The 23982-nt window shown below is 44.6% G+C and overlaps 1 protein-coding gene across 6 annotated transcripts in view; it reads right to left on the bottom strand.

Annotated features, from left to right (window-relative positions):
* The window catches only part of LOC132833266 (microtubule-associated protein 9-like), a 207597-nt gene that overhangs the window by 151580 nt on the left and 32035 nt on the right, over positions 1–23982 (bottom strand). For 4 of the 6 annotated variants that reach the window (XM_060851426.1, XM_060851427.1, XM_060851420.1 and 1 more), the window contains one exon: positions 23729–23785. The exons of 1 other annotated variant lie outside the window; for it this stretch is intronic. In XM_060851426.1, the coding sequence (XP_060707409.1) occupies positions 23729–23785 (57 nt within the window). The remainder of the gene's footprint in view (positions 1–23728; positions 23786–23982) is intronic. One more of the 6 variants, XM_060851421.1, reaches the window with a different exon arrangement.

A 23982-nucleotide genomic window follows, 5' to 3' on the forward strand; every position in this document is an offset into this window, starting at 1 on the left:
CATTCTTTGTGAAGCTTTTTCTCCTTCTTGAATCCAAGTTCCCATTCCTTCCATACTAAGTACTTAAGTGGTGTATTAGCGCTAACATCCAGTGGCTACACCATGCTCATAAGGCCTCCAGTAGTCATTGCAATTTCAGTATTGTTCAGCAGTAACACTTTACACTCTGCATAAGCTGAACAAATTCCAAACCAGCAAGCCTTTTCCTTTCTAAGTCCACCTGGTTGCATATTCCAGACCTTCCTACTCCAAGTCTTGAAGCTACCTTCATCCATTCACCCTTTTTCAGGGACGAGGACAACAATGCCTTTCAGAAATTTTAGTTTGGGCAGGATATTCCATTTAAAAATTACTATAGGTTTTAACTTTGTTCCATCTGCCATACAACCAAGTACCACAATGAATAAATTCCTTTCATGGTTAGTAGTCTTAACCAAAACTGTTTTTGCTCCAATTTTGTTCACAGTTCTGTTCCCTGTCATATCAAAGTCCATTGAAGTTGTGTTCATGTTGCCAAAGCACGAGAACCTGAACCTGTTTTTCTTCCAACTTCCAATTGCAAAGTGATGGAACCCAATTAACTTATCAGTAAGTTCTACTGGTAACCTACACACCGCTGAACACAATCGGCAATTTAGCATGGCCAATTCACCTAACCTGCACATCTTTGGATTGTGGCAGGAACCCAGAATACCCGGAAGAAATCCCCATGGACACGGGCAGAATGTGCAAACTCCACACAGTCACCCGAGGGTGGAATCGAATCTGGGTTCCTCGCGTTGTGAGGCAGCAGTGCTAACCACTGAGCCACTGATCTGCCCCAAAATGACTGCAAGTCAACTACAAAATGATTTAATGTCAAGGGAAAATAAAAGGCACATGACAATAATATTCAGATGCACAAGACAACAAGGCCAATGAGACAACTGACCAATAATGCACATGCCTGAGGTTGCTAGCAGTCAAATGTAATGTTGCAAAGCTGACCAGATAGAAATTGAAATAAGAACACAAATCGTTGAGAATATTGCCGTCACCAACTATCTCAGAAAGCATGGAGAAAGATAGAGAACTATCAGAGTTGCTGAAGCTTGCAAAATCATTATTAATGTTCAAATCCAGGTCCATTAATGTTGAGGCTACCAAAAGCTATACTCCTAGATCTAACTCTTGTAAATATCATTCATACCAGAAAACCAAAGGAATAACAGTTGACAAACAATGTCATGTGTCCAAAGAATTTCTACGCCATGGAGTGCTCACCCAGACCAGCCTGACTGTCCTTGTATGGATAATGTTTGTAACAAAGTCAAAGTCAGTCAAGTAGACATCACAGAATATGAGGCTGTTAATCTTGCCCAATCAGGGAGCCCTGGCTGACAGATAAGAACAGGATTGTCCCTGGAGTTGTTCAGGGAGAGGTGGGTGCTGCAGGGAGTGCATTATTTCCCCCTCCAACTCGATTTTGATTTAATCCCTGCCGTCCCCTTCACTGTTTGATCACACAGCATTGCCTTTTGTGAAGGGCACTACTTGTCACTGGCCACTTGGGTGTTTTCCTATCTTCCTGGTGGTGGAAATTGAATAAAGGTTCGTGCACCTTCTGTCTCACACCTGCACACGCACACCATGGGTGCTGGGGAATAATTAGCACTACTGAAAAAAAAGAAAAAAAACAGGATTGTTGTGGGAAAAAAAACAGGATTGACAACCTGCTCACTCTCACAGCTGGCCCTGAGGGAGTTGGTTCAGTATCAAGGACTCTCCACATGTACATAAAGGGTGGACATGATGGAATACCAGCCCCTGTGGAGTTATTTCAATGGCAATGAGAGAAAAGCACACCTGAAAAAATTCGCTCGCAACAGTCATTTTTGAGTTGGGGGTAAGTATTTCTACCATCATGCTGTTATTTGGGACGCTTGACTCATTTGATCAGATCATTGAAGACTAGGCCCAGTTTGGCGAAAGAATGTGTTACTTTTTTCTGGGCAAATGACATTGGAGAAGATGCAAATTGTCCCTACAACTTTGCGGTTATTAGAGCCTAACTTTCCCTGAGACATCAGATACTAAAGCTTTTGAAGAGTTAACAGTTTTAGTTAAAGAATATTACCAAGCCTCCTCTAATTCTGAGATGCTATCAGTTTTACTACGCAATTCAAGAACCAAGGGAATTCGTGTTAGGATTTTTGACAAGGTTAAGATGACTGGCAGAGGCATGTGACTTTGATTTACGCCTTAATGAGATGCTGAGAGATGGTATTGGAATGTGGGATCAATGACCATGAAAAAATGCCTACCAGCTGAAGCCCAACTTGACTTCAAAAAGGCACTGAACATGACTGAGCTTGTGAAACATGGGTTGAGGCAATTGCAATATCTTACTCAGGACATATCCTGAAAACAGTGACTCTGGGTCAGCCACAGCAAGATCCCAAAAACACAAGCCAGTCTCAGCCAAATGGTTAAAACTTTTTCAGAGTTCTGGCCAGCAAGCCACTGTAGTTGCTGTCGGTATGTGGACTTGGGACAGTAGACGAGTCCCACTTAATCTAAATTGAGTAAGAGAACACATCGGCTGCTATCCAGGAGAGCACACACCTTGGAAAATCCACCTGAATCTGGTTTAGAACAATTAAATTGCTTATCAGCATCCAAATCAGAACCAATCAAAATAAATATTTGGTGAACTGGTCACCTGGTTCAAATGGACGTGGATATATTTGAATCTTCTCAGGCTTGAAGGGCCAAAGGGCCTGTTTCTTAGCCATACATTTTCTTTGTTCTTTGACATGGGCAATCATTTTCTCTCCCTCCAGGGCCCAAAATACAGATGAAGGAGGTAGATGTATGGTGGCTCAGTGGTTAGCACTGCTGTCTCACAGCACCAGGGTTTCAGGTTCGATTCCAGCCTTGGGCGACTGTCTGTGTTGAGTTTGTACATTCTCCAAATATACTGTTTCAGTGATGGCAGACCATCACTTTAAATAAAATCACTTTGAACCCCAACTCTTCAGTTTGGGCATGACTTTGGCTAGATTGAGAACATATGCCGGAGATCCCTTACAGATTGAAGATACAACTTCGGCTCCAGACTCTTATGAGAAGCAGCTGGTTCAGTTACCAGTGATTGTAGTAAAAGGCTCGGGTCCAAATTTGATGTGGCAAAGATTCACCTAGATTGGCTCAACATTATTCCATTAGAAAATGGCTGCCTGAGGAAGAGTCACTGGACCCAAAATGTAAATTCTGATTTCTCTCCACAGCTGCTGCCGGATCTGCTGAGCTTTTCCAGCAATTTCTATTTTGGTTTCTATCATCCTGTAAGGTGTTGGCACACTATGATCCCAAGCAAGATCTGTCATTGACATGTGATGCCTCCTCATATGGCATTGAAGTAATGTTCGCTCATAGATGGCCCGATGGAGAGGAATGCCCAATAGCATAAGCATCCAGTGTTGTCCTGCCTCCCCCCCACCCCCGCCAAAACAAAATGCTCAGAGAGACAGTATAGTTTTAGATCTTTAGATTCCCTACAGTGTGGAAACAGGCATTTTGGCCCAACAAGTCCACACCGACCCTCCGAAGAGAACTCACCCAGACCCATTTCCCTCTAACTAATGCACCAAACACTACAGGCAATTTAGCATGGCCAATTCACCTGACCTGCACATCTTTGGACTAAAGGAGGAAACCAGAGCACCCAGAGTAAACCCACGCAGACACGGGGAGAATGTGCAAACTCAACACAGACAGTCACCCAAGGCTGGAATCGAACCTGGAACCCTGGTACTGTGAGACAACAGTGCTAACCACTGAGCCACCATGCTGCCCCTACATCTACCTCCTTCATCTGTATTTTGGGCCCTGGAGGGAGAGAAAATTATTGCCCATGTCAAAGAACAAAGAAAACTTACAGCTAAGAAACAGGCCCTTTGGCCCTCCAAGCCTGAGAAGATCTAAATATACTGTCTAAACCTGTTGGTCAATTCCTAAGCACCTGTATCCCTCTGCTCCCCACCTACTCACGCATCTGTCCAGGTGCATCTTAAATGGATCTACTATGCCTGCCTCTACCCACCTCTGCTGGCAACGCATTCCAAACACCCACCACCCTCTGTGTGAAGTACTTGCTGCGTATATCCCCCTTAAACTTTCCAGCTCTCACCTTGAAAGTGTGACCTCTTGTTATTGAATCCTTCACCCTAGGAAAAAGCTTGTCTCTATCCACCCTGTCAATTCCCTTCATGATCTTGTAAACCTCAATCAGGTCCCCCCTCAATCTCCTTTTTACTAATGAAAATAAACTTAACCTACTCAACCTAGATATAGGGGCAGCATGGTGGCACAGTGGTTAGCACTGCTGCCTCACAGTGCCAGAGACCCGGGTTCAATTCCCGACTCAGGCGACTCCGTGTGGAGTTAGCACATTCTCCCCGTGTCTGTGTGGGTTTCCTCCAGGGCCTCCGGTTTCCTCCCATAGTCACAAAGATGTGCAGGTTAGATGAATTGGCCATGCTAAATTGCCCGTAGTGTTAGGTAAAGGGGTAAATGTAGGAGAATGGGTGGGTTGCGCTTCAGCGGATCGGTGTGGGCTTGTTGGCCCGAAGGCCTGTTTCCACACTGTAAGTAATCTAATCTCTCTTCATAGCTAGCATCTTCCATACCAGGCAACATCCACGTCATGACTTCACGGTCTTCTATTGAACAGCAGCTTCTCAATGAACTACATGGTCATTTTACTGTGAGGAGCATCCAGATAACGCAACATACATATTGATTGGGTGACCATTACAATTAGCAAGTGTCAATAGTAAAGATTAAGCCACCTGCTGTTATTCAATGAATAACTGGCTTCACATAATGAATACTTCTCATCTTGTTAACTGACGTTACATACTAAATGCTACCTTGTCTTGTTAAATGGCTCAACATATTGAATGCTTTTCCACCTTGTTAACCCATTACCCTTGTCTCCAGCATCCCATTGTAAACTGTAAGTTCTTATCTAATCTGAATAATGTTCAGCTGGACCTCTTGTTTCAGAACTTAACTCTTTCCCTGCCTGCTTACACCCTATACATATTCTTATTCTCTCCTTTTATCATTTCATGATAACCACCGGGATGGCACAACCAGCTTTCATCAGAATCTGACAGCCAGTATTTAAGCAGGTTATTGGCACACAGCATACAATGATTATAACAACACAAATTACTAGTCTGTTACAGTAATTAGAGTGTGAAGAATCCTCCCATGTGGAAAAAAAAATAACCAGTAAAGTTCTTAAATCCACAGTCCTTTATGACCAATCCATTCTCTCCAATATCAAATGAGAATGAGCCAGTTCTCGAAAAATCTCCTTTAGTAAAGTTCAACCAGGAAACAAAATTCAATCTGTCCTTGCACCAATCCTTGGAGAAATCTAATTTCTTGGATAAGGTAGTTAAATGCTTCACAAAACTGACAAGACTTCCATCCTTGCAGAGATATTTCAGATGGAGGATACCAGCACATCTGAGCATGCAGTGCAGCAGCTGTAGCTGCAGGCCAGGCAAATGCAGCTTTCTTTGCTGCCTCTGCTCCTGCTCTGCTGTTAAATGTAACAAAGCCAACTGACTATTGTGATGTTAGCTTGATCAGTGAACCTTCATATTCCTTAAATAATCGAAAGATGAGGTAAAGCTCACGTGATGTAATGTGCATAGGAAGGCTACTGACTAAAATGTGTATCGACCTCCTCTTCACCATTGTTAGCTTCTTCACTTTTCTTGCTCATGACTGAGGAGCTGATTGAATCCATTGGATCAGTTTGGAGGGGTGGGCGGTGGTCCGAAGGTGTGCTTTACCTGTGAATGGAGAAACTCTAGAGATGATGTTAGCTGCTGAATGTATCATTGAATTTCTTCTCTCATTTCTTCCTTGCCAAGGACTAACTGGGTATCAGTATGAAGGATGATACCCATTTAACTACACTAATTGGTGTCTGCTTATTTCAGTATTCTTTGAATTCTTGAAGTCTATTACTCTGTTCACTATTTATGACATCGAGTTTTATACAATCCGTAAACTTCTAAATTGTACTTCTAAATTCAGTCAATTATAAACAACAATCAGTGATCCTAAAATCAAACCCTTGGGACAGCCCTTTCAGGTTATTCAAAAATTATTAACTTTTAACAAATTGATATTTGGTTCATATGAAAGCTGCCAGGAAAAGTATTTCAAAAGTCTGCAACAGCAAGAAAACAACAATGTTCCCTGTGCTTTAGCAACTGAAAAGGCAGTTTCAGTTCAGATTTAAATCTCAAGTATTCATGGGAAACAAATGCATATTGTTTGAACATATTTTAAAACATGTTCTCCAAATGAAACTTGCCAAATAAAACAGTCGGAATTACAGTGGCAAATTTGGAAGAGATCAACACTCTTTGAATTTGCAATATGAAGAAGGCCAATGAAGAATTTAAGCAGCTCAGCCTCAAGTTCTGATATTTTCTAGAAAATCTTAACAAAACATCAAATTAAAAATGCACTCTTTTTGTGAACATTCTGCATTAAAAACACAGTGGCAAAGATATTTTAACACAATATTCTAATCTGGTTAAAACATGATCACTGACCTAACTGTTCCTTTTTAAACAGGCATTGTCAAATTTCAAACAAATCAGGGGCTCAAGGCACCCAATTAATTTTCAGGTTACAAATTTGATAATTTTTAAAAAGGACATAATGTTGTACAGTTTCAATGTAACAACAAAATCTGTCCCATTATATAGCCACAAAACAAACTGAATTGAGATCCTGATTCAAACAAAGCAGAACAATTACTTGAAAGGATTTTCCAAACCAATATTTTAACAAATCAAAATTGTTAAAATTTGTAAATCAAATCAAGGAAGTTTTGGCACTCATATTTGGTGTCAGAATGATGAAAAGTATCTTTACAGTACCTTTGCAGATGTAAATTAGTAATAATAATGGACTACAAACCCCTGCTGGGTCTATTTAAAGAGGAAAAAGCAGTGCCACCATAACTTCAGGCCAAATTCAGCAGTGGGCTCTAGTTCTAAGTGTGCATTCTAAGCTGGAACACCATCCAGGAGGCCAGTAGCAAATGTCGATGCATTGTGCCACATCCCACTGGTGGTACTGCCACTAGAACAATCTGGAAATGTTTCAAATTTTCTGGACACACTTTTCATCCGACAATAACTCAACTAAAGAGAGAGCTAAGAAGAGCCAGAAGGGGACACATGAAAAGTCATTGGCATATAGGAGCAAGGAAATCCCCAAGGCTTTCTATAGGTATATCAGGAATAAAAGAATGACAAAAGTAAGATTAGGGACAATCAAGGATAGTAGTGGGAAGTTGTGTGTGGAAACACAGGAGATAGGGAAGTGCTAAATTAATACTTTTCATCAGTATTCACACTAGAAAAAGATAATGTTGTTGAGGAGAATACTAAAATATAGGTTACTAGACTTGATGGGATTAAGGTTCACAAGGAAGGAGGTGTTAGCAATTTTGGAAGTGTGAAAATACGTACGTCCCCTGGGCTAGATGGGATTTATCCTAGGATTCTCTGGGAAGCCAATGAGGAGATTGTAGAGCCTTTGCTTTTGATCATGGTCATAACAGAAGACTGGAGGATAACAAATATTGTTCCCTTGTTCAAGAAGGGAAGTAGAGACAACCTTGGTAATTATAGAGCAGTGACCCTTACTTCAGTTGTGGGTAAAGTTTTGGGAAAAGTTATAAGAGACAGGATTTATAATCATCTAGAAAGGAATAAATTAATTAGGGATAATCAACATGGTTTTGTGAAGGGTGGACTGTGCCTCACAAACCTTAATGAGTTCTTTGAGAAGGTGATCAAACAGGTGGATGCGGATAACTGAATTGAACTGAACTGAATTGAATTGAATTTATTGTCACATGTACTGAGGTACAGTGAAAAGCTTTGTCTTGCATGCAATACAGGCAGATCACAGAGTTAAGTGGCATAGATAAGTAAATAATAGGTAAACAGTGGCAAAAACAGAAACACAGGTACGGGTGAATGTTAAGAGTCTGTGCGTCCATTCAGTATTCTAATAACAGTAAGGTAGAAACTGTTTCAAAACCGGCTGGTGCATGTTTTCAGGCTTCTGTACCTTCTCCCCAAGGGTGGAGGTTGTAGAAAAACATTGTCAGGGTGGGATGGATCTTTGAGAATGTTGGTGGCCTTTCCTTGACAGCAGATGGATTCTATAGATGGGAGATTGGCCTTGTGATTGTCCAGGCCGAGTTCATCACCCTCTGTAACCATCTCCGATCTTGAATGGTACAGTTGCCATACCAGGTAGTGATACATTTAGACAGAATACTCTCGATGGCACACCTATAAAGTTGGCAAGGGTATTCACCATCATGCCAAATTTCTGAGCTGCCTGAGGAAGAAGAGATGTTGTTGGGCCTTTGTAACCAGTGTGTTCACATGAAGAGTCCAAGAAAGCTTGTTGTGGATGACCATTCCCAGGACCTTGACACTTGTTCCACCTCTGTGCTGTTAATGTGTAGGGGGCTATGAGTAACATGAGTAATAATGAGTTTCTTGGTGTTGCTGGCATTAAGGTTGTTCTCAGTGCACCATTTTTCCAGGTCTTCCACCTCCTGTCTGTTATCTGTTTTGTCGCCATCTGAGATTCAACCAACTATGGTGGTATCATCAGCAAACTTATAAATGGCATTAGTCTGGTATTTGGCAATGCAGTCATGGGTGTACAGTGAGTACTGTAGGGGGCTGAGTACACACCCTGGGAGAGGCTCGAATGTTGAATGTTAGTGATAATGAAATATTGTCCCCCACTGATTGTGGCCTGTGGGTCAGGACACTGAAGATCCAGTTGCAGAGAACAGGCTGTTAAAGGCTGAACTGTAGTTAATGAGTAGGATTCTTACATAGCTGTTCTTGGTATCAAGATGCTCGAGGGAGGAGTGAAGGGCATGTGATATGGCATCTGATGTGGATCTGTTGGTCCGATAGGCAAATTAGAGCGGGTCAAGAGTAGTGGGGAGGCTGGAGTTGTTTAATGCCATGACCAGCCTTTCAAAGCACTTCATGACCACCAAAGTTAGGGCCAGTGGCGGTAGTCATTGAGACATGCTGCATGAGCCTTCTTAGGCACAGGGATGATGTTGGCCGTCTTAAAACAGGCAGGGACAGTGTCCTGGTGCAGGGAGAGGTTAAAGATGACCGAGAAGACTTCTGCCAGTTGATCTGCACTTGATCTGAGTGCACGACCTGGTACTGTGTCTGCTCCCATTGCTTTCCTTGGATTCACGTGAAGGAAAACTGAACTGACCTCTAATGCAGTGACTGTTGGAATACGTTCATCAGGACTTGTCAGAATAGGTGTTACCTCTCCGCCAAAATTCTGCTCAAAGCGAACGTGGAAGGCACTGAAACGATCTAGGAGGGATATGTCATTATCTGGTATCTTGCACTGTTTCTTTTTAGAACTTTTCAATGCTTACCATAGTCATCGGGTGTCTGTGTGGGTCTCTAGCTTGGATCGGTATTGGTCCTTGGCTGTCATAATGGCTCTGCGAGGGTCATACTTGGATTCCTTATAGTTGAGTGGGTCTCCTGATCTGAACACCTCATGCCTGGGTAAAGCAGTTGATGTAGTGTTTCTGGATCTCACTAAGGTGTTTGATAAGGTTCCCCACAGTAGTCTATTGCAGAAAATAAGGGGCATGGGATTGAGGGTGACTTAGCAGTTTGGACCATAAACCGGCTAGTTGAAAGAAGACAGAGGGTGGTGTTGACGCGAACTGTTCATCCTGGAGTTCAGTTACTAGTGGTGTACCCCAAGGATATGTTTTGGGGCCACTCCTGCAGCAGATATAGTCTACATGGATTTTAGTAAGGCAATTTGACCAGGTCCCATGTGGCAGACTGGTCAACAAATTAAAAGCCAATGGAATATAGGGTATTGTGTCAAGCTGAATGCAAATTTAGCTTAGTAACAAGAAATATGGAGCAATGGTGATGGGTGCCCTTGCGACTGGAATTCTATTTGAAACATGTTTCAAAGGGCTCAGTGTAGCGACTCCTGCTGATTGCTTTGGACATTAATGATTTTAACTTAAACATACAGAACATAATTGGAAAATTTGTAAACAACACAAAAAATTGGTCATGCAGTGGATAGCTGCAAAATCATATAGATGGGTTGGTGGAACGGACAGCAAAGTGGACGATAGAGTTTAATTCTGACATGTGAGATAACACATTTAGGAAGGACAAACAATAAAAGGCGTTATAAAGCAGAGTATGAATCCTTCCCCCCTTTCCAGCACTTCTAGTGGTTAAATAAATTCCTGACACTCACTTTAAAATTAATAAGTAACAACTTATTTATCTAACTCCAGCTGTGAACAAATTAATAAAAATATTGACAAACAGAATAAATCCCCTTCTGACTACTGAGTATTCCTAAATAAAGCAAGATTCTAATCGTGTGCTGTTTTAATAAATACAATTCCCAATTACATAAAGAAAAATAGAGTTTAAGATCTTGAAATTATAGCCAGATTATGTGTCTCCAGAATATTCTGTGCTTTTTCCATCAATTCTTCAATTAGGAATGCCTTCCCCATCGATTCTTCGGTCAGGAATGCCTTCTCCGTCATTTCTTATGTTGGGAATATTATTTAAATTTACTGTTTTTATTTAGACATTGCTTTCTCTGAGACAATGGAGGTTGTGAGAGCCAAAGATTCTATCATTGAAAGCTAAGGCCATCAGTTCTGGTGAATGGCAATTAGCTCTGGGGCCTTTGTCCAACTGTCCCCTTCTTTTATACCATTGACGACATATCAATATTTCTATTAAATGATTAGATTTAAATTTAATAGGTTTTTGGTATCCAGGTACCTGGTTCAAATTGATTGGCTTAATTCAAAAGAATGTTGTTTGGCTAAAAACCGTTGCTTGGCCAAATAAACATCCAGAAGAAAGTGAGTTCTGCAGATGCTGGAGATTAGAGCTGAAAATGTGTTGCTGGAAAATCGCAGCAGGTCAGGCAGCATCCAAGGAACAGGAAATTTGACGTTTCGGGCATAAGCCCTTCTTCAGGAATGAGGAAAGTGTGTCCAGCAGGCTAAGATAAAAGGTAGAGAGGAGGGACTTGGGGGAGGGGTGATGGAGATGCGATAGGTGGTTTCCAGCAGGCTAAGATAAAAGGTAGGGAGACCTCAAATTCACCTGTACCGTCTCAGACTCCTCCCTCTTCTTCCTAGACCTTTCCATTTCTATCTCGGGCGACCGAATCAACACGGACATCTACTATAAACCGATTGACTCCCACAGCTACCTAGACTACACCTCCTCCCACCCTGCCCCCTGTAAAAATGCCATCCCATATTCCCAATTCCTTCGTCTCCGCCGCATCTGCTCCCAGGAAGACCAGTTACAATACCGTACAGCCCAGATGGCCTCTTTCTTCAAGGACCGCAGATTCCCCCCAGACATGATCGACGATGCCCTCCACCGCATCTCCTCCACTTCCCGCTCCTCCACCCTTGAGCCCCGCCCCTCCAACCGCCACCAGGACACAACCCCACTGGTTCTCACCTACCACCCCACCAACCTCTGTATACAGCGTATCATCCGCTGTCATTTCCGCCACCTCCAAACGGACCCCACCACCAAGGATATATTTCCCTCCCCTCCCCTATCAGCGTTCCGAAAAGACAACTCCCTCCGTGACTCCCTCGTCAGGTCCACACCCCTCACCAACCCAACCTCCACTCCTGGCACCTTCCCCTGCAACCGCAAGAAATGCAAAACTTGCGCCCACACCTCCTCCCTTACTTCTCTCCAAGGCCACAAGGGATCCTTCCACATCCGCCGCAAATTCACCTGGACCTCCACACACATCATCTATTGCATCCGCTACATCCGATGTGGCCTCCTCTATATTGGGGAGACAGGCCGCCTACTTGCGGAACGTTTCAGAGAACACCTCTGGGACACCCGGACCAACCCCAACCACTCCGTGGCTCAACACTTTAACTCCCCCTCCCACTCCACCAAGGACAAGCAGGTCCTTGGACTCCTCCATCGCCAGACCATAACAACATGACAGTTGGAGGAAGAGCGCCTCATCTTCCGCCTGGGAACCCTCCAACCATAAGGGATGAACTCAGATTTCTCCAGTTTCCTCATTTCCCCTCCCCCCACCTTGTCTCAGTCAAATCCCTCAAACTCAGCACCGCCTTCCTAACCTGCAATCTTCTTCCTGACCTCTCCGCCCCCCACCCCACTCCAGCCTATCACCCTCACCTTGACCTCCTTCCACCTATCGCATCTCCATCGCCCCTCCCCCAAGTCCCTCCTCCCTACCTTTTATCTTAGCCTGCTGGACACACTTTCTTCATTCCTGAAGAAGGGCTTATGCCCAAAACGTCGAATTTCCTGTTCCTTGGATGCTGCCTGACCTGCTGAGCTTTTCCAGCAACACATTTTCAGCAAATAAACATCCAGCCTTTTGATACAAATGTTTCATCTCAGGTGTTCTCTGTGTACTTGCAAACTTTCCAGCTGCTGCTCACAGACCTCCATTTTAAATTTCTAAACAAAGAAAAAGCACATGATTTTTTAAAAGGGACCACACAATGCTTTCACCCTTTGCATTTTACAAACACCAAATTCTAACTTCTTGCCTCCCAATCCACAGGTACGCTACTCAACTTCACAACAAAGGGAGTGCACAACAAAGAGGAGTAGATGAAGTGAGAGATTTTGATATGCTACCACACAGGTCCCAAATGGTAGCAGTACAGGTAGACAAGGTTGTAAAGAAGGCCTTATGGAATGCCCGCCTTAGAACATTAAACTTTACTACACAGGAATGGGCCCTCCAGCCCATGATGTTGTGCCAAGCATGATGCCAAATTAAACTAAAACCGTCTGCCTACCTTTGGTACATTGCCCACCCTTCCTTGCATATTCATGCGCTCATTCTAAACATCTCTTAAATGTCCCTATCATATCTGCCTTCACAACCATCCTTAGGAGCATGTTCCGGACTCTTACCGTTCTGTGTAAAAAATCTTGCCCCTCACATCTCCTTTGAGCTTGCCCCTCTCACGTTAAATGCATGGCCTCTAGTATTAGACATTTTAACTCTTGGAAAAAGATTCTGTCAACCCTATCTCTGCATCTCATAATTTTATAGACTTTTATCAAATCTCCCCTCAGCCTCTGCCACTCCAGAGAAAACAACCAGAATTTTTCTAGCCTCTCCTTATAGGTCACATCCTCTAATCCAGGCAGCATCGTGGCAACCCTATTTGCACCCTCTCAAGCTTTCACATCCTTCCTGTAATGCGGCAACCAAAACTAAATGCTGTACTCTCAGTATGCCAAACAAAAGTATTACACATGGCATTACTCAGCTCCCCATCAATAACCGCAAGCATGCCATTCGCCTTCTTTACCGTCTTATCTACTTGCACGGCCACTTTAAGAGAGCTACGGACTCAAATCCAAAGTTCTCTCCATACGTCAATGCAGTTCAGCATCCTTGGCATTAACTGTATACTTTTCCTTAACCTTTGACCTCCAAAAATGCAGATCACTAACCCGGATTAACCTCCATCTTCCATTTCTCGGCCTTTATCTGCAACTGATCTATATCCTGCTGTATCCTTTGACAATCTTCTACACTATCCACAACCTCACCAATCTTTGTAATGTCTGCAAACTTAATAACCCACCCATCTACATTTTCATTCAAGTAATTAATACATCGCACAAACAGCAGATCCCTTGTGATCTCCAGCGTGAAAAATGCCCTTCCACAACTACTCTTTGCTTTCTGTAGACAAGCCAATTCTGAATCCATGTGGCCAAGTCCACGCATCTTAATCTTCTGGATGAGCCTACCATAATGAACCTTTTTGAAAGCCTTACTAAAATCCATGCAGTCAACATCCACTACTCTACTATACTCTCATCAATCACCTTTGTCACCTCCTCAAAAAATTCAATCAGGTTACTAAGATATGGCTTCCCTGCACAAACCCTTGCTGACTGTCCCTAGTTAGTGTGCTTTTCCAAATGCACATAAGATGAATCACTAAGAATTCTCTCCAATACCTTCCCAACCATCAATGTCAAACTCACTGTTCTATAGTCTCATGGATTATTCCTATTTCCCTTCTTGAACAGAAGAATAACCTTAGATATTCGTTGGTCCTTCAGGACCTCTCCAGTGACTAATGTGGATACAAAGATCTTGGTCAAGATCCCAATAATCTCCTTTCTAGCCTCTCACAATAAACAGAGTAGTTACCATCGGGCCCTGTGAACTAACACACCTTAATGTTCTTCAAGAGATCCAATACCACCTCTTTCTTGATCTCAAATTGCCCAAGCATATTAGCATGGTAGGCTCATCCAGAAGATTAAGATGCGTGGACTTGGCCACATGGATTCAGAATTGGCTTGTCTATAGAAAGCAAAGAGTAGTTGTGGAAGGGCATTTTTCACGCTGGAGATCACAAGGGATCTGCTGTTTGTGCGATGTATTAATTACTTGAATGAAAATGTAGATGGGTGGGTTATTAAGTTTGCAGACAATACAAAGATTGGTGAGGTTGTGGATAGTGTAGAAGATTGTCAAAGGATGGCCAAAACAAATCTTACTATCCTCCATATGCTTCTCCAGATGAATACTAATTTCAGATCTCACCGACATCCTCTGCCTCCAAGTGAAAGTTCCATCCTTTATCTTTGCATGGTCCTACCTTCTCCCTAGTTATCCTCTTGTTTTTATGGTATGCATAGAATGCCTTGGGATTCTCTTTAACTCGACTTGCCAAGGTCATTTCATGAACTCTTCTTGCTCTCCTTATTCCCTGCTTGAGTTCTTTCCTACTTTCTTTGTATTCCTCACAGGCCCTGTCCGATTTTATTTTCCTATGCTTCTTTTCCCCTTTTGACTAAATTCACAACCTAGACGAAAGTGAGGATTGCAGATGCTGGAGATTAGAATCTAGACTGTGGTGCTGGAAAAGCAAGGCAAGTCAGGTAGAGTCCGAGGAGAAGGAGAATTTATGTTTCAGATAAAAGCCCTCTATCAGGAAATGTCGACTCTCCTGTGCCTCAGATGCTGTCTAACCTGCTGTGCTTTTCCAGCACCACACTCTGAGTAAAAATTCACAACCTCCCTCAATATCTAAGCAGTCCCTCACCTTGTCATCCTTATCCTTCCTCCTTACTGGTTCATAACGGTCCTGAATTCTCATCAACAGCTCATTAAACACTGCCACATATCAAATGAGGACTTGCCTTTTGGGAGGAGCTGTCCTCCTTGGGAGGACAGCTCCTCCCAATTAACACTCCCTAGATCCTGTGTAATACTGATGTAATTTGCCTTGCCTTAATTTAGTACTTTGCCACAAATTCCTGACTTATCCGTGCTTATAATTATCTTAAAATTTAAGGAATTGCAAAATACACTCCCATTGAAAAGTCAGTCACCTGGTCAGGCTCAGTAGTCAGCACAAGGTCCAGTCTGCCCCCTCGTCTAGTTGAGCTATCCACATACTTATTCCAGAAACCTTCTTGGGTGCGCCTAACAAATTCTGCCTTATCTAATCCCCTGATCTCAGGAAGTCCCAGTCCATATCAGGGAAGTTAAAGTTAAAGGCAGAGTTATAGATTATAAAGGTATGGATATCATATATAAAAACTGATTAGGCCACAACTGGTCACCACCTTACAGGAAAGGTTTTTTTTTAGATTAGATTAGATTCCCTACAGCGTGGAAACAGGCCCTTCAGCCCAACCAGTCCACACCGCCCCTCCGAAGAGTAACCCACCCAGACCCACTTTCCTCTGACTGATGCACCTAACACTACGGGCAATTTAGCATGGCTAATTCACCTGACCTTCACATCTTTGGAGGAAACCGGAGCACCCGGAGGAAATCCACACAGACACGGGGAGAATGTACAAACTCTACACAGACAGTTGTCCAAGGCTGGAATCAAACCTAGGACCCTTGTGCTGTGACACAGCAGTGCTCACCACTAGCCACCGTGCCGCCCCAATTGTTCTGGAGAGATTGCAGAGACAATTTTCTAGAATGTTACCAGATTTGCAGAATTGTAGATACGAGGAAAGGTTTCAGACGTTTAGTTTGTTTTCTTTCTATGATTGAGGTATACAAATTGTGAAGGATAGAGATTGGGTAGATAGGAGGAACCTATTGCCCTTGGCAGAGAGTTCAAAAACCAGGAGTCGCAGATTCAAGCTTTCAGAAGAATCAGAAGGCACACAGGGAAAGCCTTATTTACATAGAGGGCGGTGTGCATCTGGAATTCACTGCCTGAGTTGGTGATGGAGGCAGAAATCCAAAACCTAAAAGTATCTAAATTTACCTTAAGTGCTGTAAGCTGTGGGGCTTTGACTGTGTAAAGAGAGATGAGATTGGAAAGATCTCTAGCTCGTCATGGACAAGATAGGTCACTTCTGTGCTGTCTCATTTCTATGGTTCTGAAGTTACAGGTCACAGCTCCCTCCAACCTTTTCCTCCTGCTGTTCCAATTTGAGACTCCCATTGTGATTTCAACAGAATTCAAATCAAGCTACATGTATCTCTATTCTAACTGCTCAGATGCTGTCACTGAGATTCCTTAGATTCGGGAAGCTAGGAAGATTCTGCTAAAAATTGTCTCACTCGTTTCTGTGCAAAACTCACACAGCTATCACGACAGGAAGCAGCATTTAGGAATCTGAATATGAGGGGAGCTGAAAATGTGTTGCTGGAAAAGCACAGCAGGTCAGGCAGCATTCAAGGAGCAGGAGAATCGATGTTTCGGGCATGAGCCCTTCTTCAGGAATGAGGAAAGTGTATCCAGCAGGCTAAGATAAAAGGTAGGGAGGAGGGACTTGGGGGAGGAGCATTGGAAATGCAATAGGTGGAATGAGATCAAGGTAAGGGTTATAGGCTAGAATGGGGGTGGGGGCGGAGAAGTCAGGAAGAAGACTGCAGGTTAGGAAGGCAGTGCCGAGTTCAAGGGATTTGACTGAAACAAGGTGGGGGGAGGGTAATGGGAAAACTGGAGAAATCTGAGTACATCCCTTGTGGTTGGAGGGTTCCTAGGCGGAAGATGATGCGCTCTTCCTCCAGCCGTTGTGTTGCTATGGTCTAGCGATGGAGGAGTCCAAGGACCTGCATGTCCTTGGTGGAGTGGGAGGGGGAGTTGAAGTGTTGAGCCGGTTGAGTTGGTTGGTCCGGGTGTCCCAGAGGTGTTCTCTGAAACGTTCTGCAATTAGGCGGCCTGTCTCCCCAATATAGAGGAGGCCACATTGGGTGCAGCGGATGCAGTAAATGATGTGTGTGGAGGTGCAGGTGAACTTGTGGTGGATATCCTTAAGGCCTTGGAGAGAAGTAAGGGGGGGATGTGTGGACGCAAGTTTTGCATTTCTTGCGGTTGCAGGGGAACGTGCCAGGAGTGGAGGTTGGGTTAGTTGGAGGTGTGGACCTAACGAGGGAGTCACGGAGGGAGTGGTCTTTTCGGAAAGCTGATAGGGGAGTGGAGGGAAATATATCTCTGGTGGTGGGGTCTGTTTGGAGGTAGCGGAAATGACGACGGATGATGTGATGTATATGAAAGTTGGTGGGGTGGTAGGTGAGGACCAGTGGGGTTGTGTCCTGGTGGCTATTGGAGGGGCGGGGCTCAAGGGCGGAGGAGCGGGAAGTGGAGGAGATGCGGTGGAGGGCATCGTCGATCACGTCTGGGGGGAAATTGCGGTCTTTGAAGAAGGAGGTATTGGAACTGTTCCTCCTGGGAGCAGATGCGGCAGAGACGAAGGAATTGGGAATATGGGATGGCGTTTTTACAGGGGGCAGGGTGGGAGGATGTGTAGTCTAGGTAGCTGTGGGAGTCAGTCGGTTTATAGTAAATGTCCGTATTGATTCGGTCGCCCGAGATAGAAATGGAAAGGTCTAGGAAGGGGAGTGAGGAGTCTGAGATGGTCCAGATAAATTTGAGGTCGGGATGGAAGGTGTTGGTAAAGTGGATGAACTGTTCAACCTCCTCGTGGGAGCACGAGGCAGCGCCGATACAGTCATCGATGTAGCGGAGGAAAAGGTGGGGGGTGGTGCCAGTGTAGTTGCGGAAGATGGACTGTTCCACATATCCTACGAAGAGACAGGCATAGTTGGGGCCCATGCAGGTGCCCATGGCAACTGCTTTGGTTTGGAGGAAGTAGGAGGATTGAAAAGAGAAGTTATTCAGGGGGAGGACCAGTTCAGTCAGTCGAAGGAAGGTGTCAGTGGAAGGGTACTGGTTGGTACGGCGGGAAAGGAAGAAGCGGAGGGCTTTGAGTCCTTCGTGATGGGGGGGGGGATGGAGGTGTACAGGGACTGGATGTCCGTGGTGAAGATAAGGCGTTGGGGACCGGGGAAGCGAAAATCATGGAGGAGGTGGAGGGCTTGGGTGGTGTTCCGAATATAGGTGGGGAGTTCTTGGACTAAGGGGACGTGTCGAGGTATGCAGAGATGAGTTCGGTGGGGCAGGAGCAGGCTGAGACAATGGGTCGGCCGGGGCAGTCAGGTTTGTGGATTTTGGGCAGGAGGTAGAAATGTGCAGTGCGGGGTTGTGGGACTATGAGGTTGGAGGCGGTGGATGGGCGATCCCCTGAGGTGATGACGTTATGGATGGTCTGGGAGATGATGGTTTGGTGGGAGGTGGGGTCATGGTGAAGGAGGCAGTAGGAGCTGGCGTTTAGCCTCAGCGGTATAAAGGTCGGTGCGCCAAACTACTACCGCACCTTCCTTGTCTGCCAGATTGATAGTGAGGTTGGGGTTGGAACGGAGAGAGTGGAGGGTTGCACGTTCCGAGGGTGAGAGGTTGGAGTGGGTGAGAGGGTGGAGAGTTTGAGGTGGTTAATGTTGCGGCGCTAGTTGGCAATGAAGAGATCAAGGGCAGCACGGGATGCCCAGGTGGATGGGGTGTGTTGTAGGCGGAAGAAGGGGTCGTCAGATGGTGGGTGAGAATCCTGGTTGAAGAAGTAGGTGCAGAGGCGAAGGCGGTGGAAGAATTGTTCAATGTCTCGCCACGTGTTGAACTCGTTAATCAGATGGACCAATGGGCCGAGGAATGGCAAATGGAGTTGAGTCTAGATAAATGTCAAGTGCTGCATTTTGGTAGGGCAAATCAGGGCAGGGCATTTACATTTATTGGTAAGGTCCTGGGGAATTTTGCTGAATCTTGGAGTGCACGTTCATCGTTCCTTGAAAACGGACTCACAGGTAGATAGGGTATTGAATAAGATATTTGGCATGCTTGCCTTTACTGGTGAGTGCATTGACTGTAGAATTGGGAGGTCATGTTGTGACTGTACAGGACATTAGTATACTGCATTCAGTTCTAGTATCCTTGCTATAGGAAAGATGTTGTGGAACTTGAAAGGTTTCAGAAAACATTGACAAGGATGTTATAGACAATAGACAATAGGTGCAGGAGTAGGCCATTCAGCCCTTCGAGCCTGCACCGCCATTCAATATGATCATGGCTGATCATTCCTAATCAGTATCCGCTTCCTGCCTTATCTCCATAACCCTTGATTCCACTATCTTGGAGAGCTCTATCCAACTCTTTCTTAAATGAATCCAGAGACTGGGCCTCCACTGCCCTCTGGGGCAGAGCATTCCACACATCCACCACTCTCTGGGTGAAGAAGTTTCTCCTCATCTCTGTCCTAAATGGTCTACCCCATATTTTTCAGCTGTGTCCTCTGGTTCGGCACTCACCCATCAGTGGAAACATGTTTCCTGCTGCCAGAGTGTCCAATCCTTTCATAATCTTATATGTCTCAATCATATCCCCTCTCAGTCTTCTAAACTCAAGGGTATACAAGCCCAGTCGCTTCAGTCTTTCAGCGTAAGGTAATCCCGCCATTCCAGGAATTGACCTTGTGAACCTATGCTGCACTCCCTCAATAGCCAGAATGTCTTTCCTCAAAATTTGGAGACCAGAACTGCACACAGTACTCCAGGTGTGGTCTCACCAGGTCCCTATACAGCTGCAGAAGCACCTCTTTGCTTCTATATTCAATTCCTCTTGTTATAAAGGCCAGTGTGCTATTAGCCTTCTTCACTGCCTGCTGTACTTGCATGCTTGCCTTCATTGACTGGTGTACAAGAACACCCAGATCTCTCTGTACTGCCCCTTTACCTAAATTAATTCCATTTAGGTAGTAATCTGCCTTCCTGTTCTTGCCACCAAAGTGGATAACCATATTTATCCGCTTTATCCACATTAAACTGCATCTGCCATGCATCTGCCCACTCACCTAACTTGTCCAGGTCACCCTGTAATCTCCTAACATCCTCATCACATTTCACCCTGCCACCCAGCTTTGCATCATCAGCAAATGTGCTAATGTTATTGCTGATACCATCTTCTATATCATTAACATATATTGTAAAAGGCTGCGGTCCCAGCATGGATCCCTGCGGTACCCCACTGGTCACTGCCTGCCATTCTGAAATGGAGCCATTTATCACTACCCTTTGTTTCCTATCAGCCAACTAATTTTCAATCCAATCTAGTTCTTTGCCCCCAATACCATGCGCCCTAAGTTTACTCACTAACCTCCTATGTGGAACTTTATCAAAAGCTTTCTGAAAGTCCAGGTACACTACATCTACTGGATATCCCTCGTCCATCTTCAGAGTTACATCCTCAAAAACCTCCAGAAGATTAGTCAAGCACGATTTCCCCTTCATAAATCCATGCTGACTCTGCCCTATCCTGTTACTACTATCCAGATATGCCGTAATCTCAACCTTTATAATAGACTCCAGCATCTTTCCCATCACTGAGGTCAGACTAACTGGTCTATAATTTCCTGCTTTCTCTCTCCCACCTTTCTTAAAAAGTGGTGTAACGTTAGCCACTCTCCAATCCTCAGGTACCAATCTAGAATCTATCGAATTATGGAAAATAATCACCAACGCATCCACGATTTCCTGAGCCATCTCCTTCAGTACCCTGGGATGTAGACCATCAGGCCCTGGGAACTTATCAACCTTTAGACCTAACAGTCTCTCCAACACCAAATCCTGGCAAATACAGATTCCCTTAAGTTCGGGTCCTTCAGTCACTGTTACCTCAGGGAGATTGCTTGTGTCTTCCCCAGTGAACACAAATCTGAAGTCCCCATTTAATTCTTCTGCCATTTCTTTGTTCCCTGTAATATATTCCCCTGTTTCTGTCTTCAAGGGCCCAATTTTAGTCCTAACCATTTTTTTTGCCTTGCACATACTTGAAAAAGCTTTTACTATCCTCCTTTATATTATTGGCCAGTTTACCTTCGTACCTCATTTTTCCTGGGCGTATTTCCTTCTTAGTAATCCTCTGTTGTTCTTTAAAAGCTTCCCAGTCCTCTGTTTTCCCACTTATCTTTGCTATGTTATACTTTTTCTCTTTTAACTTTACATGTTTCTTAACTTCCCTCATCAGCCACGGCCGCCCATGCCTCCTCCTGGGATCTTTCTTCCTTTTAGGAAAGAACTGATCCTGCAACTTCTGCATTATACACAGAAATATCTGCCACTGTTCCACCACGGTCATCCCTGCTAAGGTATTGCACCATTCAACTTTGGCCAGCTCCTCCCTCATATCTCCATAGTTCCCTTTATTCAACAGAAGTACTGTCACTTCTGACTGTACCCTCTCCCTCTCAAATTGCAGATTGAAACTTAATGTATTATGGTCACTACTTCCCAATGGCTCCTTCACTTCGAGCTCTGACGAATTCTGGTTCATTACACAATACTAGATCCAGAATTGCCTTCTCTCTGGTCGGGTCCAGCACCAGCTGCTCTAAGAATCCATCTCTGAAGCACTCCACAAAGTCTCTTTCTTGAGGTCCAATACCATCCTGATTCTTCCAGTCTACCTGCATGTTAAAATCCCCCATAACAACTGTAGTAACATCTTTACCACAGGCCAATTTCAGATCCCGATTCAACTTACATCCGACATCCAGACTACTGTTTGGGGGCCTGTAGATGACTCCCAAGAGGGTCTTTTTACCCTTAGTATTTTGCAGCTCTATCCACACTGATTCTACATCCCCTGACTCTAGGTCCCCCCGCGCAAAGGACTGAATATCCTCCCTTACCAACAAGGCCACTCCACCCCTTCTGCCCGTCGGTCTGTCCTTACGATAGCACGTCTAGCCTTGAATATTCATTTCCCAGACCCTGTCCACTTGAAGCCACGTCTCAGTTATCCCCACAATATCGTATCTGCCAATTTCCAAAAGAGCCTCAAGCTCATCCATCTTATTTCTAATGCTTCGTGCGTTCATATACAGTATTTTTAATGTGTTACTGCTCTCACCCTTCCCATCAACCCCTATTCCACTCAACCTTACAGCATGATCCCTTTCCGAATTTTCTGCCTCATTGATACAGTTGTCTTTCTTGACTTCTCTTGTTCTAACTTTCCCTTCAACTTCCCTTTTATTCATCCAGTTTGTCCCCTCCCCCCCCCGCTACTTAGTTTAAATGTAGCGGTGTTGCAGTAGAAAACCTGCGTGCCAGAATGCTGGTCCTAACCTATTAAGATGCAAACTGTCTCTCTTGTAGAATTTATGTTTGCCACAACATGTACCCCAGTGATTCAAGAATTTAAATCTTCGCTTCCTGCACCAGTTCCCCAACCACACGTTCAAGTCCATTATTTCCCTGTTTCTGGCCACACCAGCCCGAGGAACTGGAAGCAAACCAGAGATAACCACCTTGGACGTCCTGCTTTTCAGCCTTCTTCCTAGTTCTCCAAAGTCCCTCTGTAGTATATGCCTCCTCTTCTTCCCGACATCATTTGTGCCGACATGTACCACCGCCTCTGGCTCTTCACCCTTGTCCTTGAGGATTTCCTGCACTCTGTCCACAATGTCTTTCACCCTGGCACCAGGAAGGCAACACACCATCCTTAAATCCCATCTGTTGCCACAAAATCCCCGGTCAGTTCTTCTCACGATGGAGTCCCCTATTACCACGACTCTGTGCAATGTCTGACTCTTCCGCTCTGCCTCTGCACCAACTTTTGATTGACAGACCTGGCCGCCTCACGGACTGGGAGTGCCATCAGTCTCTACTGTTTCCAAAAGCTTCAACTTGTTCCTGACAGGTACTTCTCCCGGGGTCTCTTGCACCTGTCTCCTCTCTGCCTTCCTCATTGTCCGCTCTCTTCTGCTCTCTTCTGGCATGATTGGTGTAATAACCTCGCTGAAGGTCTTGTCCAGAAAGATCTCATTCTCTCGGATGAGCCTCAGGTCCTCGAGTTCTTTCATCAACGCTGCAATATGCTTGGTCAATAGCTGAATGTGCACACACTTTCCGCACATATACGAGCCAGACACACCAGAGTTGTTGACCTCCCACATCAAGCACGTAGTGCACTGAACCAGCTGGGCAGTCATGTCTTCACCCTCTTCAACTGTGGCGTAATCACTTCACTCAACCTCCTTGTCAAAGACTCCTGAGCTGAAGCCTCACTCTTTGATTAAAAACTTCCTTAGACCCTCATTTTGTAGCAAGTCTGTGGACTCTTAATTTAGGTTAGAGGAGGAGGGAGGGAGGGAGACCCTACTTTGTAGGACCTGGGGTTTAGAACACACCCACTCTAACAGCAATCACTTACCTTCCCGACTGGCTTTGCACTCCGCCTGAACTTCCGCCCAGCTCCCGCCGCTCTCTGCTGCGAAAAGTGAAAAGTTAACAGGGTTGCAGGGTTGGAATAATAGGGAGATGTTAAATAAGCTTGGTTATTATCTCTGGAGCATCGCAGTCTGCGGGGTGACCTTACAGAGGTTTATAAAATCATGAGGAGCTAGACAGAGTGAATATTCAAAGTTTTTCTCTCAAGGCTAGGGGTCTAATGTGAGATGGGAAAGA

Source organism: Hemiscyllium ocellatum, chromosome 36, assembly GCF_020745735.1.
Source record: "Hemiscyllium ocellatum isolate sHemOce1 chromosome 36, sHemOce1.pat.X.cur, whole genome shotgun sequence".
In the NCBI taxonomy this organism is placed as follows: Eukaryota; Metazoa; Chordata; class Chondrichthyes; order Orectolobiformes; family Hemiscylliidae; genus Hemiscyllium; species Hemiscyllium ocellatum.